Source organism: Anopheles coluzzii, chromosome 2 (assembly GCF_943734685.1).
Source record: "Anopheles coluzzii chromosome 2, AcolN3, whole genome shotgun sequence".
NCBI lineage: Eukaryota > Metazoa > Arthropoda > Insecta > Diptera > Culicidae > Anopheles > Anopheles coluzzii.
The window spans coordinates 16091687-16107592 of record NC_064670.1 but is presented as its reverse complement, the minus strand read 5'-3'; the positions used below and the strand labels follow the sequence as shown (position 1 = coordinate 16107592).

General features: G+C 43.4%; 2 protein-coding genes across 8 annotated transcripts in view; one reads left to right on the top strand and one right to left on the bottom strand.

Annotated features, from left to right (window-relative positions):
• The window catches only part of LOC120948293 (uncharacterized), a 39497-nt gene extending 25607 nt beyond the window's left edge, over positions 1 to 13890 (top strand). For 5 of the 7 annotated variants that reach the window (XM_040364462.2, XM_049606494.1, XM_049606496.1 and 2 more), the window contains 10 exons: positions 113 to 211; positions 5482 to 5631; positions 5729 to 5805; positions 5922 to 6063; positions 6163 to 6332; positions 6524 to 6618; positions 6707 to 6795; positions 6872 to 7059; positions 7148 to 7282; positions 7375 to 13890. In XM_040364462.2, the coding sequence (XP_040220396.2) occupies positions 113 to 211; positions 5482 to 5631; positions 5729 to 5805; positions 5922 to 6063; positions 6163 to 6332; positions 6524 to 6618; positions 6707 to 6795; positions 6872 to 7059; positions 7148 to 7282; positions 7375 to 7498 (1269 nt within the window). In that variant the 3' untranslated portion in view covers positions 7499 to 13890. The remainder of the gene's footprint in view (positions 1 to 112; positions 212 to 5481; positions 5632 to 5728; positions 5806 to 5921; positions 6064 to 6162; positions 6333 to 6523; positions 6619 to 6706; positions 6796 to 6871; positions 7060 to 7147; positions 7283 to 7374) is intronic. The other 2 variants (XM_040364464.2, XM_040364463.2) reach the window with 1 other exon arrangement.
• LOC120952371 (serine-rich adhesin for platelets-like) overlaps positions 12102 to 15906 on the bottom strand; it is a 43328-nt gene continuing 39523 nt past the window's right edge. Inside the window, exon 12 of the mRNA XM_040371671.2 lies at positions 12102 to 15878. Coding sequence (XP_040227605.2) covers positions 15288 to 15878 — 591 coding nt within the window. The 3' untranslated portion in view covers positions 12102 to 15287. The remainder of the gene's footprint in view (positions 15879 to 15906) is intronic.

Here is a 15906-nt window from a genome sequence, read left to right as displayed (position 1 = left end):
AACACCTTTCCCCTACCGCCACCACCACCACCAGCACCACCAATACCATTGTACTGCGCATTAATCAAATAAAACCGTCATTTTTAATCGATTATTTTATATACAACTTTAGATACTACAAAACCTACAAAAAAAGCATTCTAATCGAAGAGGGAGATCCTTTCAAAAAGAAAAAGCTAAAGGTTTTTCTAAGAGCAGCCTTATTTTGAAGGTAATTAAGAGAAAGAGAAAGCGCTTTTACTTCATTATTTGTAACCGTTTGTTATTTATACATTTACCAACTTATTAAAAAAAAAAAACAACTTAGAAACCATTTCGGTAAATAAACGTTTTTTAAGCCAAATCTGTTCAATTTCGCTTATTTACGCTTTTATATACCGCTTAGTCGAAACCAGTTTTTGTTACCATTTTTACCTTTTTGCTAGTACGGCAGCCTTACATTTATTGCAAATATTGCTACGGCAAAAAAAAACAACAACAGCAGCAACAATGCAAAAAAACGCAAAATTGGAACGCAATGTTAATATTTCAAAATTGCATCTTGCATCGCCTTACGGCTTGTTTATATTAGCTAATTTAGAGCCAATGAATTATACATTACATACCTGTTGTTTACATTAGTAGCCACGACGAAAGCATCAACAAACAAAAAACAAAACAAAACAAAACGATCAATAGCAAAACTAACCCGCAAGCACATCTTAACTGCACTAGCAACATTTGTGTGAATATAATCGTCCTGTCGAGTCAATTGATTTCTAGAAGAAAAAAAGAAGAAAAGCCTAGTGGAAAGCTTCGTATTCTTTCTGCTCGATCACAGTCATGGCTAGGGGAAGTAATACATAGCAGATACGAAAACGATAGTGTTTTGCGCTTCAATTTCCTTAGAGTTTGTGCATTTTCGATTGGGTTACCATTCGATGCCAGGCGTAGATGTTAACAGAACAAAACTATTTCTAGCATGTTTTCATTACTATTAGCAGTAGATACTGGAATGTTTTTCTTTTCTTTTCTACCTAGTTTGTATGGTTCGTTTCCGTTTATGTCCTTTCTTCCGCTGTTATTGGATGTTTCTTACTCGTCAATAACAATTATAACAACGAAGTTCGTTTACTGATTGCCGTTATGCGGCAGATACTACTGCCTAACTACTACTCCTTCACGCTGTAGCATAGCAAAAACAGTAAGCGCAACCAATGTTGATGCGTGGAAAGTACGAAGCAAATGTTACGCGAAAGCGTATATGAATTGAATTCACTGATCCTTTCGTCTAACATACATTACCGAACGCTTTCTGGTTCGGGCAACAGGGTCGTGGGACAAAGTTTGTACTGATTGTTTCGCTGTTTGGACTTCACTGGAGCTTCAGTTTCATTGAGATGAGACTTTTTATATTTACTTAAAGATTTATTGAAACTTTAAAATTTTCAAGAGCTCTTAACAAACAATAGTCATCTAATGGTTTTTTATACAAAACTGTTTACATGTACGTGTGGTTGGAAGTTTTCCCCCGTTTAGTTGATTTTTTGTTATTATAATATTATTTATTATTCATTTTACTATTTAAAACCTAATTAATGTACATTCGTCTATACATACTGTTTAAACGCATTGATACTACTGGTACAACCATCGATACGATAAACTACCACATTTGTTTGCAATTATGCCTACTAGTGATTTAACTTTCCCAACCTGTTACTGGTACCATTTTAAAATATTGAGACATCTGAATGCTTAGAGATTTTTGAATAGTTGCCAAATTTCATGCCATGAATCATAAGACACATACCTAAATAGCTCAAAGTGTTATTCACGCGCTAAACTAAAGCCAAACATTAATTTGTCAACTTTACGTTAAATTGTCCTTAAAACTAATCCGTTGCCCATTTTTAAGTAGAGCAGAATAGCGCAAAATCGCTGTAGAGATGTAGAGCAATTGTTCTCCCTTTTGGAGCTGATCCAGCCTCAAAAAAAAAAAAAAAAAAACATTGATAAACAAATGGATCCCTGGCCCCCGTCCGTATTCAGTCGATTGAACTGTAATTAATAAGAAAATTTGTAACAATAGCCGCTCCATTAGCGTTGCCCATAGACCACACGCCCCAACCGACACTTTCGGATCACTGCCACCCAACATTAGTCTCCTTCTCTGTAGGTAGTTGCGTGCCTCCTTTACCACCATCACGATCCTGGCTGTATGTATGTATGTATGTATGTACGTGAATGTCAGTTCTAAAAAAAAATAACAAAGCAAAAGTCCATCTACATCCACACCACCAAGCCGCCTGCAATCCCTTGCATTGTCTTCTGACACTTTCTTTCTTCTTAAATTACCCATTAAACCCAATGCCCAACAAACGCAACAAAAGCTCCCGAAACAAAGCACCAGAAACTTCTCAGCTCAAACTTTTAGCGACCCTGTAGCGTGTGCAACCCGCAGGGAGAAGATTGGCCGCCGATGAAGCTCGCCCTCGGGCAAACGCGCCGCACAACGGTCATGATTCAACACATTTAAGTGGCTTCATTAATCATCATCCATCGCATCGCAATCAACTTACGGCGATATATATTATAATAATCGATAATACTACTCCATAGTCATCAGGCTTCTGCTTTCGCGCGCTACATTCGCCGCCACCCGTATGTATTTCCGGTTTAACTCTTCCATTTTTCCAACCGCTCCACCCGTAAGCTCACCAGAACCCTTTTTCGCTCCCCTCTTTTATATAAACACTCGCTCACTCACTTTTCTTCTGTATATCGGCTTATCCCTTAGTGGTTTGTTGCCCCTTTTACGCTACACATACTTGCGCTGTCCTGAAAAAAGGCAACTTAAACCGGCAACTGACAGCAAACATTATGCTAGCATTAGCAGCAGCAGCAGCAGCAGCAACAGCAACAAGCATTGAGGAAAAAAGCTGCTAACTCTCTTTCTCTTTACATACTTTCACGTAAGAAAGTTCATCATGAAGAATCAAAAAACAAGGGCCCCCCGAATCCACTGGTGTACCCCATCCGTCAAATGTTGTACCTCTGTTTCTTATGTTGTGTGTGTGTATGTGTACATATATTCACCAGTTCGAAAGTGTGTGTGTGTGAGTTCGTGTACAGTTCAACTAAAATCATCCATAAATCTCCTACATCTATCGTCGTTTCTCCGTTGCTCGTAGCGTTTTAGTGCTCTTTCCCCCTATTCTCATTATCGGGACACCGGGGATGGATGTTATTATCTATCAACACTGTTCGAAACGTTTCATTTTCCCACCTTCCGATGTAATGATTATTACGGTGAAAGTGCAGCGAACAGATCGATACACCGGCGGTACGGTTGTTCGCTGAAATCATTAATTAAAGCGCCGCATCAGTTCTGCTCCAGAAGGGTTTTACCATTTTTAATTATCTGTTCTGGTCTGTGCGAGCTTGAGAGTAAGCTGACCCGTTCCAGACGCATAACGGAGGGTCGGGACACACGCTTTGTATAAAGCTTACGCTGCTATCTTCTATCGCCTTTAGCTCTGCTTTGCATAGATACTTCCACACAACGAAATTGTTTGACAGAGGTCCCATAGTCTCTCTCACGCTACAAACTTGGAGGCAGTTTGGTAGATGGGTCCTATGAGGGAAGGAATTTGTTGTTTAATTACTTTAAATGATGTACATAATTGTGTTATAAACATGTACCAGATGAATCGATATGAACACGAAATGGAAGCATTAACGCTTTTCCGTGCTTTGGGATATGTTTCTGAAAACAAAAGCAATAATTAACGCTCTCACTGCGGTCTGAGTCCTGTGGTGTCGTGGTTATGTTTTCATACTAACACAACACAGGTCGTCGTGGGTTCGAACCTTGGTTTTGAGGAGTGCAGCTTCTAGAATCCGTGTTGATACTCAATGTGTTTTTTTTACAAACCACAAATGAACAATACATACATCAATTTCGTATTTTCATATCGACGACCTCTATTATATGGAGCATGGCTACCAAGAGTAAGTTGGGATGTTGTTCTCTATGTAAGGACAACTGTTTTCTGCCTTTTTTTTGGTTAACGCTGCTTCTCTTTGTACAAAAGCATTTATTGGTATTATTTTTTAAATGTTATGAAAAATCACATGAAAGTGTGGTGCAGCTTCCCCAACAACTATTATTGGCGCTCGAATTGTAGCTCTGTACGTTTCTGTATGTGTATGTCTCTATGTGTCCTCTGTGTGTATATGTGGCTGTACAAATACCCCTGCCGTAACGACCCTCTCATACACCAACTCGGCTCGAACGAAGCGACTTGCGTTCGAGATGTAAATAGTTCAATCCGAAAACTATTTGGTTTGTTTTTTTTTTTCGATTTGCAGTGGTTGATTAGTACGGTTGCGAATTAGTTGATTCCGGTTTGTTTACTGTGCATGTTGGCAGTTTGGTTTGGTTTTTCTGTTTGCTAGTTTTATCCCGTTACGTCACTGCGGGCGTCGGATCGATCGGATCGTGCGAAGTGCGGCGCGATCCTCGTCCGCCCGAACGCATCCCTAAGCCGATGCGATTGACCGGCGTTGTTGGCTACCGATCTTGGTGTTGTTCTCGTTCGACGTTTGCGACCCTTCAATCCATTCTGTGCTCGTTTGTATAATGTGTGTGAGTGTAGATAAGCTTACGTGCACCAGCACAAGCCACTCGGAATTGGACCGGTAGATACCGAGCCTTTGGGATGGCCATCAAGCAGCAAAAGTTATCGCTCCTATTTCACAAACATTTTCATCATTGTTTAGGCTTTTTTTTGTTTAAGATTTCACTGGCCTTTGGGGGACTGAGCTTTTTGTGTTTGATTTTGGGTTCTGATTGACTAGGATTCTGAATGTGCAACTTAAAATGTATATAAAGAGCTCTTAGCGAGATTGAAACAGTTATTTCCCATCATTTTTCGTTTGTTCGTTTATCAACTTTCACTCGCCATTGAACGATGAAATACTGCGTTACAAGTGTCTTCACTCGACAAGCCTAGGCCAGCTTGTGGGGTTTCTTTTTTTCTTTAAGTTAAGAGATAGTTGGCAATTCCTTTTCCTTTCCATTATTATGGTTTTACAGCTTTTTCTTTCATTAAACATCAACCATTGGACAAAACTCAGTAAGAAAAAAGAAAACCTTACTATTCCCCAAGCAAAGGAGGGAACTGTTTCCTCTACCGGTGGCCACTACCAAAGAACGAAGCACCAACAACACTGGTCATCTAATATTTTAGAAAAGAAAACCCTCGGTCCATCTCCAGCAAACAACGCGTCACTGCTCAACTGCATCAACTAGTTTTGTGTGTTTGTGTGTGTTTGTGCGTGTGTTCAAACGTGGAAGTTTCTCGAACACATGCTGGCCAGTGTGTCCTGGTTCCGGCTTTCCCTTCGCGGGTGCTCAACCCTCAAGCACGACCCTTTACCATTGCCTTTCTGCTTGTTCTTCTTCTTTTCCCGCCCCGACTTCACTTGCGTGCTCAGTTTCTCAACATGGCGTCGGTGTTCATGCGAATTTTCAACCTAATTTGTATGATGCTACTGATCGGCCACTGGAGCGGCTGCTTACAGTTTCTCGTGCCGATGCTGCAGGGCTTCCCATCCAACTCTTGGGTGGCAATCAATGAGCTACAGGTAAGTGAGCTCTAGTGAATATTGGGGACTGATGGGCAAGCTTTTACATTTGCTGTTTTCAAACAATTTTGTTTAATGTTTCTGTCCCCCGTTGCAGGAATCATACTGGTTAGAGCAATACTCATGGGCACTGTTCAAAGCGATGTCGCACATGCTTTGCATAGGATACGGAAGGTAGGTGGTAGGTCCAGCTTAGTGGACAACTGCTGGAATGCATGCAGCAAGCTCCAGTTTGTCTGGGGCAAGCCGCTGTTTCGCTAATAGCTATCTCTACTGCCTCTGCCCGACAGATTTCCTCCTCAATCACTGACAGATATGTGGCTTACGATGCTTTCGATGATATCTGGTGCCACCTGCTACGCCTTATTCCTTGGGCACGCTACCAATCTCATCCAGAGTCTGGACTCTAGTAGACGTCAATATCGCGAAAAGGTATGTGCCGTGGCCCCCGGCCGGTATTGTGCAAATGTGATGTACTAATTTACTAACCCCAATACGCCCGCCACGCCCAAAATGGCGCGCCTCCTGCAGGTCAAGCAAGTGGAAGAGTACATGGCGTACCGGAAGCTGCCGCGCGATATGCGACAAAGAATTACTGAATACTTCGAGCATCGGTACCAAGGTAAATTTTTCGACGAAGAATGCATTCTCGGCGAGCTGAGCGAAAAACTGCGGGAAGATGTGATAAACTACAACTGTAGGTAAGTACCGATCGACGGGGGCCCCTTCGATCGTGCGATTGAAACATACACCAAGCACAAGGATAAGACCCGGCCCCGAACCCAACACATGCTAATATGGAACCTGTTTCTTTTCTTCTTCTTTTCGTATGTGTGTGTGTGTTTGTGTGAATGTGTGTGTGTTTGCGCGCGTGTGTGTGTGTGTTCCACAGGTCCTTAGTTGCTTCAGTGCCTTTTTTCGCGAACGCTGATTCTAATTTTGTATCAGATGTAGTGACTAAACTTAGATACGAAGTTTTTCAACCTGGTAAGGAGATACTGACACATGCGTTAAACGTGAAAGATCTCTCAGCATAACAGTCTAACTTCACCCCCGTCTGCTCTTCCTCTTCCAGGTGATATTATAATTAAGGAGGGAACTATAGGATCAAAAATGTATTTTATTCAAGAAGGCATTGTAGATATCGTCATGGCTAATGGAGAGGTACGTACGACCAGGGGTGGTGTGACCCGTGTTGTAAGCCGCCTCCACTCATTGCAACCCTTCTGCCTTCCCGCAGGTCGCTACATCACTGTCGGACGGATCATACTTCGGAGAAATCTGTCTGCTTACCAATGCCAGAAGAGTCGCCAGCGTTCGTGCCGAAACCTATTGCAACTTATTTTCACTCAGCGTTGATCACTTCAATGCGGTACTGGACCAATACCCACTGATGCGCAAAACGATGGAAACGGTGGCCGCGGAAAGGTTGTAGCTGAGCGCATGCAGATGAAAGCGATCGTACCTCGGTATTAATCCTTGTGCTCCTTTCCTTTTCAACTTCCCCATGTTGCAGGTTAAACAAGATTGGCAAAAATCCCAACATTATGGCGCAGAAGGAGGAATCGGAATCGGGCAATACGGAAACCAATCAAATTAGTGCTGTAGTGAACGCTTTAGCTGCTGAAGCTGATAATGTAGATAACCTAAGGTACGCATTACATAGTGTTCATCCGTTTCGATCCGCGTTCATCCTGTAATGGTGTCCCCGTGTTTTTTTTTTCTTCATTTCGTCCCCCACAGTGACGGTAACGGTAGCATGAAGAAGGGCACTTCGCAGTCCAGCTTGAACGAGCTCAATCAAAGCTTGAAGATGAGCTTACCCCGGCCGAAGAGCGGCGAGTTTAGGGCCCTTTTTGAGGGCTGAAACGTCACCCCCAAAGGGAGCGTGTCCGTAAGAGGGTAGGAGCGGAGCGGAAGTGGTGGCATGTGGGGAAGTGTGGTGACGAGTGGGGGGAGAAGCATGTTTTCTTCAGGCCTTATGACAGTGACAATGTATGTGTGTGTGTGTATGTGTGTTTGTGTGTGTGTATGTATGTGTATGGACATACACATAACCGACCCAGCGACGAAACAAACATCCAAAAACACTGATACACACATTCTCTCTTACACACACACACACATACACACATACACACGCATATGCACATACTTACACACATACAAGAACAATGATCAAATAAAGCAATGAAAAAAATGGCATCTACTCTTGTAGCGCGTTACGTTAGTGACAGGAGACAAACACACACACACACATACAGACGTCTACTATCAGCTCACACTACACTCAGACACTCAGTACACGAGGGACAACCCCGTTTGATCGTTTCAGGTTCAGTTAGGATGCAATTTGTAGCGAAGTTTTTTCGGTTAGATCGAATTAAGTTAAACTAAGTATCTTTCTTCTTCGAGGGTAGTATAAGTAGGTGGTGAGAGTGGGATGGTACGGGAGGGGAGGAAGCGTATGAATGCGGGGGGACATCAAGCTTGTAGGAAAAGGGCCTTGGGGGGCAAAGTATATACACTTATACATATACAATTATACCGAAGGAGAGGATAAGAGTATACAAACACACTCACACACACACTAACCCACACTCTTACACAAACACACGTACGCTTCCCCTCCCACCATGTGCGCACGAGCGGGCGCATAAGTAATTATATTTTAGGAGTTAGTAGAAAGTGCAGCGTAGCAGCGGCGCACCATTACATCTTTCTTTAGTTCTTCTTAGGCGAGATATACATATACATACATATATATACATATATACATATATACATAGATATATGGTAGTAGTGCATTTGGGTGTGTAGGGGAGGAGAAAAGGGAGGGAGGGTGGGAAACCGCCGCAGTAGTGAAAACAGGGAGTAGCAGAACACTTCAAAACTTGCGCTACAATTTCACGCACGTTGCAACGATGAAGAAGAACCAGTGAAAGAGAGAGAGAGAGAGAGAGAGAGAGAGAGAGAGAGTAAGACAGAGAGAATGAGAGAGAGTAAGAGAGAGAGAGAGTGAGAGAGAGCGAGAAAGAGAGAGAGAGAGAGAGAATTGAAGAGAAGCAATCACGAACCGGAAGAAGAAAGAGGATGACGGGGCGATGGGACGATGGGCGAAAGCGTAGCAACAAAAAAACCCTTCGTTTCCTGCACTCCGCTCCGGTAGTAAACTCAGGACTACTCTAAACGCTCTGAACACGCACTGTTAACGCACAACAAGCAGCATGAAGCAAACAAACAAAAAACAAAAAAAAACCAAAACCGCTGAGTTCTTCTTGGGGCTTTGCTTTCGATGGTGCTGTACGCGCAGGGTGCGGAAGCTTTTTATGACGTGCCAGCAGCTAATTGGGGTGGGAAAACCGGGGTGTGGTAAGGGGGAAACATTGCACAAAGGTTGCAGAGAACACAAACACTGCGGCAAGAACACAGCTTTGCGCAAAGCTCGTACGCACGGGCGCGCGCAACGGATAAATACAGGCGACACGGGGAGCTAGAACTGGCAACGTTAGAACAATACGAGAGAAAGTCTTTATTTACCTTGTTGGTGGGTGTTGACGGGCGGTGGGGTTGGCTGGTGGGACAGTTTTATGGTGGGCAAGAATGTCCACAGCAAGACCTGGCGAGTGGGTGCGGCGGGGGGGGCTAGGACGGGGGGACAAGAACAATTAGAAACAACAATCGGGGATTTAGCAGGAAGGGGCCTTAGGCGCAGGATTGAGTAACTCGTATTTAAGTAGAGATTTACACTAATGAATAAAACAATTAAAACAAACACAGACACACACACACACCCACACACATACTCAGTCGCACGGAGAGGAAACAAGCGTGGACGCGGGTGCCAATACCACAAAAGCGCCCACTACAAAAAAAAAAAATGAGAAAAATCGGGAGGTGCGTAAAGAGTGGCTCTTTTTCCTCATTTGCCTCCTTAACGCACTGCTAGGACGTGCTAAGCTGGGTGATAAAGGAAAGGAAAACACACACACACATTCGCGAACAATTACACGGGATATAAAGTGGAGGGACAGGGGAACATAGGCGTAGTAACATAGCGAACGAATCGAACCAGAAGAAAAGAAGGAGTGTAGAAAAAGGGGAAAGGGAAAGCAATTAAGTATAACTTAAGAAGAACAACTAATGCGGTAGCAGCGAATGGGGAAGAGATTTGCTAAAAGAAAAAAAAAGCAAACGAAGTGGAATAATAACAACCACAATAGCAAAGGAAAGGTTACAAACATTGGAGAAAAAAGGAGAAAATCAAATCAATTAGAAAATAAAAACGAGAAAAAGGCGAAACAAAGATACAAAACTCAAACTAAAAACGACGTGGGAGCAAGAGAAACATAAAGCCATTTGAAACAGAACTCTCACTTTCTCTCTCACTCTCTATCTCAGTAGCGGTGTAGTGGTGTAGTAGTGCAACTGGGGTAAGAGCCGACGGCAAGGCGAGAGCAGACGGGAAGAAGTGTTGTGTGTGAGTCTGAGGGGCGGGGCGCAAAATGGCGGGCGAAGGCGTTTATTAGTTCGTGTTGCGTTCTTCAATTTATGTGTCGCGTCTAATTCGAGATTTTTCCAGTCTAAGTCCGTAGCAGTACTAGTAGCAGTAGTAGCAGTAGTAGGTGATGCAGAGAGGGGTGATGGTGTGTTTGCGATTGCAGAGCTGTAATTAAGAGAATCAAAATTACAAAAAAGAAGCAGAATAAAAAAACACACACAGTCCTTTTCTTTTGTAGTAGTTTTGCGCAAACGAATAACGCCTCAGCAGTTACGTTTGCCGCAACAAACAAACAAACAAACCTACACACACACACACACACACAGTGATACAACAGCTGCTCTCTCGCTCTCTCTTGTAGGACAAAAGCAAGCAAGCCCAGCAAGCAAAAGAAATCAACTAATATAATTAGCTCAGCTACACACTCTCTCACACCGCAACCCCCGGGGCCGACCGCCGTCGAACGGTTGACGGTGGAGGGGAGGGTGTTTAGCAAAACCAAACTCTATTTAGTGCAATTTTGTTGTGGGAGAAGGATTAAGAAGAAAAAAGAGAACAAAAGGAGTATGAAGAAGAAAAAGGAAGGTGAAAAAGGAAGGGGTGTTCTGTTGTCCTGTGAAAATCAAAACAAACAAACAAACAAAACCCAAAAGCAACAACAAAACAGCAACAACAACTCACAAAAGAGCGTTGTAGATATAGTTGATCGTCGTTTCATGATAGTTTATTCAGCATTACTGATAGATTAGCTGGCTTACACTACTAAAAACAGTGATTGTGAATAAAACCCTAGAATGAACTAAAAAGGCATCAAAAACACGGTTGGGTCCGTCTTTTTCGTTTGCATTTGTTTTTGCGTGTTGTTTGCGATGACGACTACTACTCTCCCTGTGGCGAAAGAGTGGCGGAAAAGGTTCGGACACGAATGGCAAAGGTAGGTGAAAGCAGTGCTGCAAAATGTCACTGAGCATGTCATAAAAAAAATCTGACTGAAACAAAATCCACATCAGCGTCACGTACTCAATTGTGATAATCAGAGGTGATACTCAGAACGGTTGGTGTAACCAATACATGCTTCATGACATTTTTGCAACCAACTTCAAAACATTTGGCAATTTTTGGGTCAGTCACTATGTCATGACTTTTTTTTCTTGTGATCAGTTTTGCAAAATGTCACAGACTTAGTCATGACAAATTACGGCTGAAACAAAATCATGTTAGCGTCACGAGCCCTACTGTGATGATCAGAGGCGAGCCTCAAACAGTTGGTGCGACCATCACATGCTTGGTGACATTGTGTGCAACCAACTCTTGGCCAGTCACTTGGTCGCGATCATAAAGAACATGTTTTCTTGCTCTGTTTGACCCGACAGATATTCAAAACAGACACAGCGAGAAAGCATGCTCATTTTGCTGCTTGACACCAAGAGTATTCCAAGAATATCGTGATTATCATTGAGAGAAAATGTCGTGACCAAGTGACCAAGAGTTGGGTGCTAATCAAAATGTCACCAAGCATGTGATTGATCCTCCAACTGTTTGAGTCTCATCATCATCTCAGTTGAGTATGTGAGCTGATTTGAGCTTCGTTTCAGGCATGAGTGTTGGTGCCTGAAACAGTGGCATTTGTAGGCACCACTGTTCACAGCCAGAAAAAAAGTCATGATTATGCTTGCGCCGGCATTAAGCTAAGGTTGCCAGTCAGAGTATCGCGTTGGACTCGCATTCGCATGTCGCATTCAGCATGTCATGACGCACTTTCAATGAGTATCAACAATGAGCGTCAAGCTACCCCGGATATGTTCATTGTTTTCGTTGGTTAAAATTTCGCGATGCTTTTACATTTTGCAGCACTGGGTGAAAGGAACCAAATGAATGGTGAGGCGTCTCCATTGCACAAAACAGTCATGCAGAAGACAAAAAAGAAAAAAAAAAAAAAGAAAATGCACCCGCACACACACAGAGTGTCTCTTGTGTTTTTTTCTATCCTTTTATTTTGCCTTTTTAATTGCGCAATCGGTTAAACAGATACAAATTTGTGTTATAAATATATAAAATATTATGAAATAGTGAGTGTATGTTTGTGTGTTGGCGTGTGTTTTTTTTATCACACAGCATGGATGGAAACCACCACAAACACACAACACCTTCCCTCCCCCTCCACGTTCGATGTTACATGCGGGGATGGGGTAACACGTGTGTGTGTGTGTGTGTTTGCGTGGGGAGATTTTTGTAATGTATTCGTATATGTTTCCTCACTTTTGTCCACACTTTGCATGTTTCTGTTTTTCCTTTTTCCGGTCCCAGTGCTGTTTCTGCTTCAAAAACTTTTAATTCAGCACGTGTTTTGCAATTATCGTATTTGTTCGTGGCTGTGATCTATTTCTCTCTCTCACTCTCTCTCTCTCTCTTCCTCTATGTGTGTAATCCTGCTTTCTTTTGCCTTTGCTAGGTTTAAGGTATGATATTTATGATTTTTATGATTGGTTTGATAAATGTTTATTTTTTTTAAATATACTTTTCTGCGCCTCTCCAACCCCTGCTATCATGAACCGCGTTCGCGTGTGTGTGTGTCTGTATGTGTTGTGTGTCTAATATAATAAGTAAGTATGATGAAAATGTTCATGCTCATTTTGATTATCTCATCTTTTCGCCCTTTTCTTTCACCACCACTACACCACAGACTGTTATCTTCATTTCGCATAACTCGCCTGGCTTGGTCCTTTCTGGACTGTCTCAATTCCTTCACTGTGCGCTGTGTGTAACTTAAAATGTAAGCCAATTCCTTTAGCAATTCACATTCTCCCCATTTTCATTGCGTTTTCATCCGTAAGCTGGTACTTTATTTCGTCGAGATTTTCACCTTTTGCATTTATATTCCTTCCTTCAACTTCAACACTTTCCCACTCCGCTCCGCTAACAGTAGCAGTAAGCTGCAACCGAACACAGTTTGTTCTGTGCCAATTAGTTTTGTTCGTTTTTGGTTTTTGTTCAAAAGCTACCTAAATAGTTTCGCACTTCCTTTTGCCTTTTCGTCCAACGCTGCGCAACGGCAAAAGGAAACGTTGTTTTGGAGGTTTGCTGCTAGCGAGAGCAAAATTTCGCCTTTCCGTGTTGTGTTGTGTATGATGGAGCGGTGAAGTGTGCGCAAGAGCTGTGTGTATTAATTCGGGCTCTAATAATTCACGAGAACGCTAAGGAAAAGGCTACAATTAACGGTTACACTATTTTTTATTTAACACTACTATACGCAGGGGAGGGGCCGCTACGGGATTTTTGATGAGTTAAAATATTCGATTAACACACACACACATGCACATACACACTCTCTTCGCGCGCCCTGTTAGAGTAGCCACATAAATTAATTCCATTTTTATCTTTTCACTGCCATCCCCTGCTACGTTCGAATTATAGTTCTTTGTTGTTGCTGTTGTTGTTATTAAACATTTCATTCCATTTCCTACTAATTAATCAATAAACGTTCAATGTGCATATAAGCGAGTTGAAAGCTATCTCGAAAAAAGGCAAAAGAACGCGCGCGCGCACGCGCACGCAAGGCTAGAGAGCTTGAAAAGGGGGAAAAAGAAGGAAATGACAAAAACAAAACAAGAACGCAACAACAACGGCCTTATGCTTAGCTGTCTGTTATCTGTTGTATCGCTAAAAAGCTCTGGGTGTATGTATAAGCTCTAATTTTGAATTGAAAAAAACCATTTTAAAGCAGACACCAGGGTGTATCCACTGGCAGCAGAAGAAAAGCTCAAATCGTTGACAAATTAAAAGGAATCATTAAAAAAGGAAAGAAAAAAAACAATTCACTGGACATAAGCATGGGCTCTCGACAAACAGGAGTAAGCAATCATCCACCATCGGTGATGGTGGCGTGGTGCGGCGCAGTAAGTAGCTGCAAAGTGGCGTAAAATGGAGTGAGCGAGTGCGCGCGCGCACACGCGGTGCGTGTATAAAGCGAGAGATTAAATTCACTGTGAATTCAGTGCGCCCGAGAATGGATGGGATGTTGCAGCCTGCTATTACTATCCCCCTTTCCTTGCTCTGAATGCAGTTTTTAACAAGCATTAATTTTCCTTTTCTAAACAAAGCTACCATCAACAACAAATTGATTGGAGATTGCGAAACAAACAAAAAACGTACGTCGCACGCTGGTTAATAGCTAAATCGTTGTGTGGTGTTGATGTTTCTCCTTCTCTCGGCGTACGCTCATACTAAAGGCCAGAAGACGCCACTGCGCAATTGAAACGTAAATATGTTATAACTACTAATCATCATGCTTGGCATAAAACAAAAAGATATACTCCTATTCGCTAAACTTGTAGGTATATAGGTAGTATGGGAGGGGGAGGGGGTGAGTGGGATGACGCTAGATAATTATATCGAAGGGAATTCAGCATTGTGTGTTTTATCGTCCTTTTCATCGTCTTCTCTCTCTCTTTCTCTCTAATTTCGTTTCGTATCGTATGCGTTCGTTCTAACACGCGTGCGTTTAATCCGGGTCTAATGGTTCTCGCAAAATAGCCAAAGCCTACCACAATTATCCGCCTTTCTCTCTCTCTCCGACGAATTGCGATCCTGAAGGGTCAGTTGTGTTTGAAATTTGTTAAAGTGCATGCACGCACGAACTTCTACAGACTGTAGCTCTAAATAACTGTTCAAACGTGGAAACATGCAGAACACGTACCACACACTACACTTGTGAGAAGAACGGTTGCACTACTATTACTAGATCTGCTCAATGGTTGCTTGGATTGTAGGAGGCGAGGGGGGGGGGCTATTTTGCGTGACGACACAAACTCACACACGCACATACACACACCTAGACGAATAATTGTATGGTTCGATACTTTTAGCAAGATTTGCCCGAGAACGAAAGCAAGAAGAAAGTCTGGTTGTTGGTTGACCATTTGTTCGACTTTCGTCCCATTCTCTTCCCATGCATTTTGGCTGCGTGCCTTCATCACTAACTAAAAACACGGTTAAACAATAGGAATATGCGATTATGGTGTATTACGACCATTCGGGTGTGGGGGGAGTTGGAGGGGGAGCATTAGGTCTCTCCCATCCCATCCCATCCCACTGCAGTGCCCTCTCTCTCTCTCTCTCTCTCTATCTCTCCGGCTATTTTCCCCGATTAGTGACATCACATTGCTTGCGGAACAGGCACGAGCAATTGGTCAGCGGGCAGCTGCTGTTCCGGCTGTACCGGTGGAGAGGTGACAGCTACTGGTGCTGCATCGACCGGCACTGCTGCTTCTGTCACGGTACCGACGACACCGTTCGTCTTGGCGGCAGCAGGAGCGGCTGCCGCCGTCGTTGCTGTTCCCTTGGGTCTCGTGATTGGCGCCGGTTTCTTAGTGCCCGGCGCTGGGGAAACGGCACTGGTGGTCGACTTCTTGGCCGCCACACCGTTCTGCTGCACCTTTCGCACTGAGGGCGAGGTCGCCCCGGCGGTGGCAGCCTTCGGTGCGAGCGAGGTGCGCGTGGTCGTCGTCGTTCTGCCAGCGGCTGTGGAGGACGACGCTGTCTTCGAGGCTGTGGTTTTAGCGTCAAGCAACGGCTTCTTGGCGGCAGCGGTGGTGCTGCTACTGCTCGTTTTGCCGGCCAAACCACTACCAGCAGTGGCGCTGGTTCTGGTGGCGGCTCCCGTCCGCGGAACTGTGCTGCTTGTGGTAGTCTTGGTCGTTCTGGTAGCGGCGCCATCAGTCGCGGAAGTTCCGTTCGTTAGCGAGCTCTGGAAAAAAAAATATCATTTAACACAT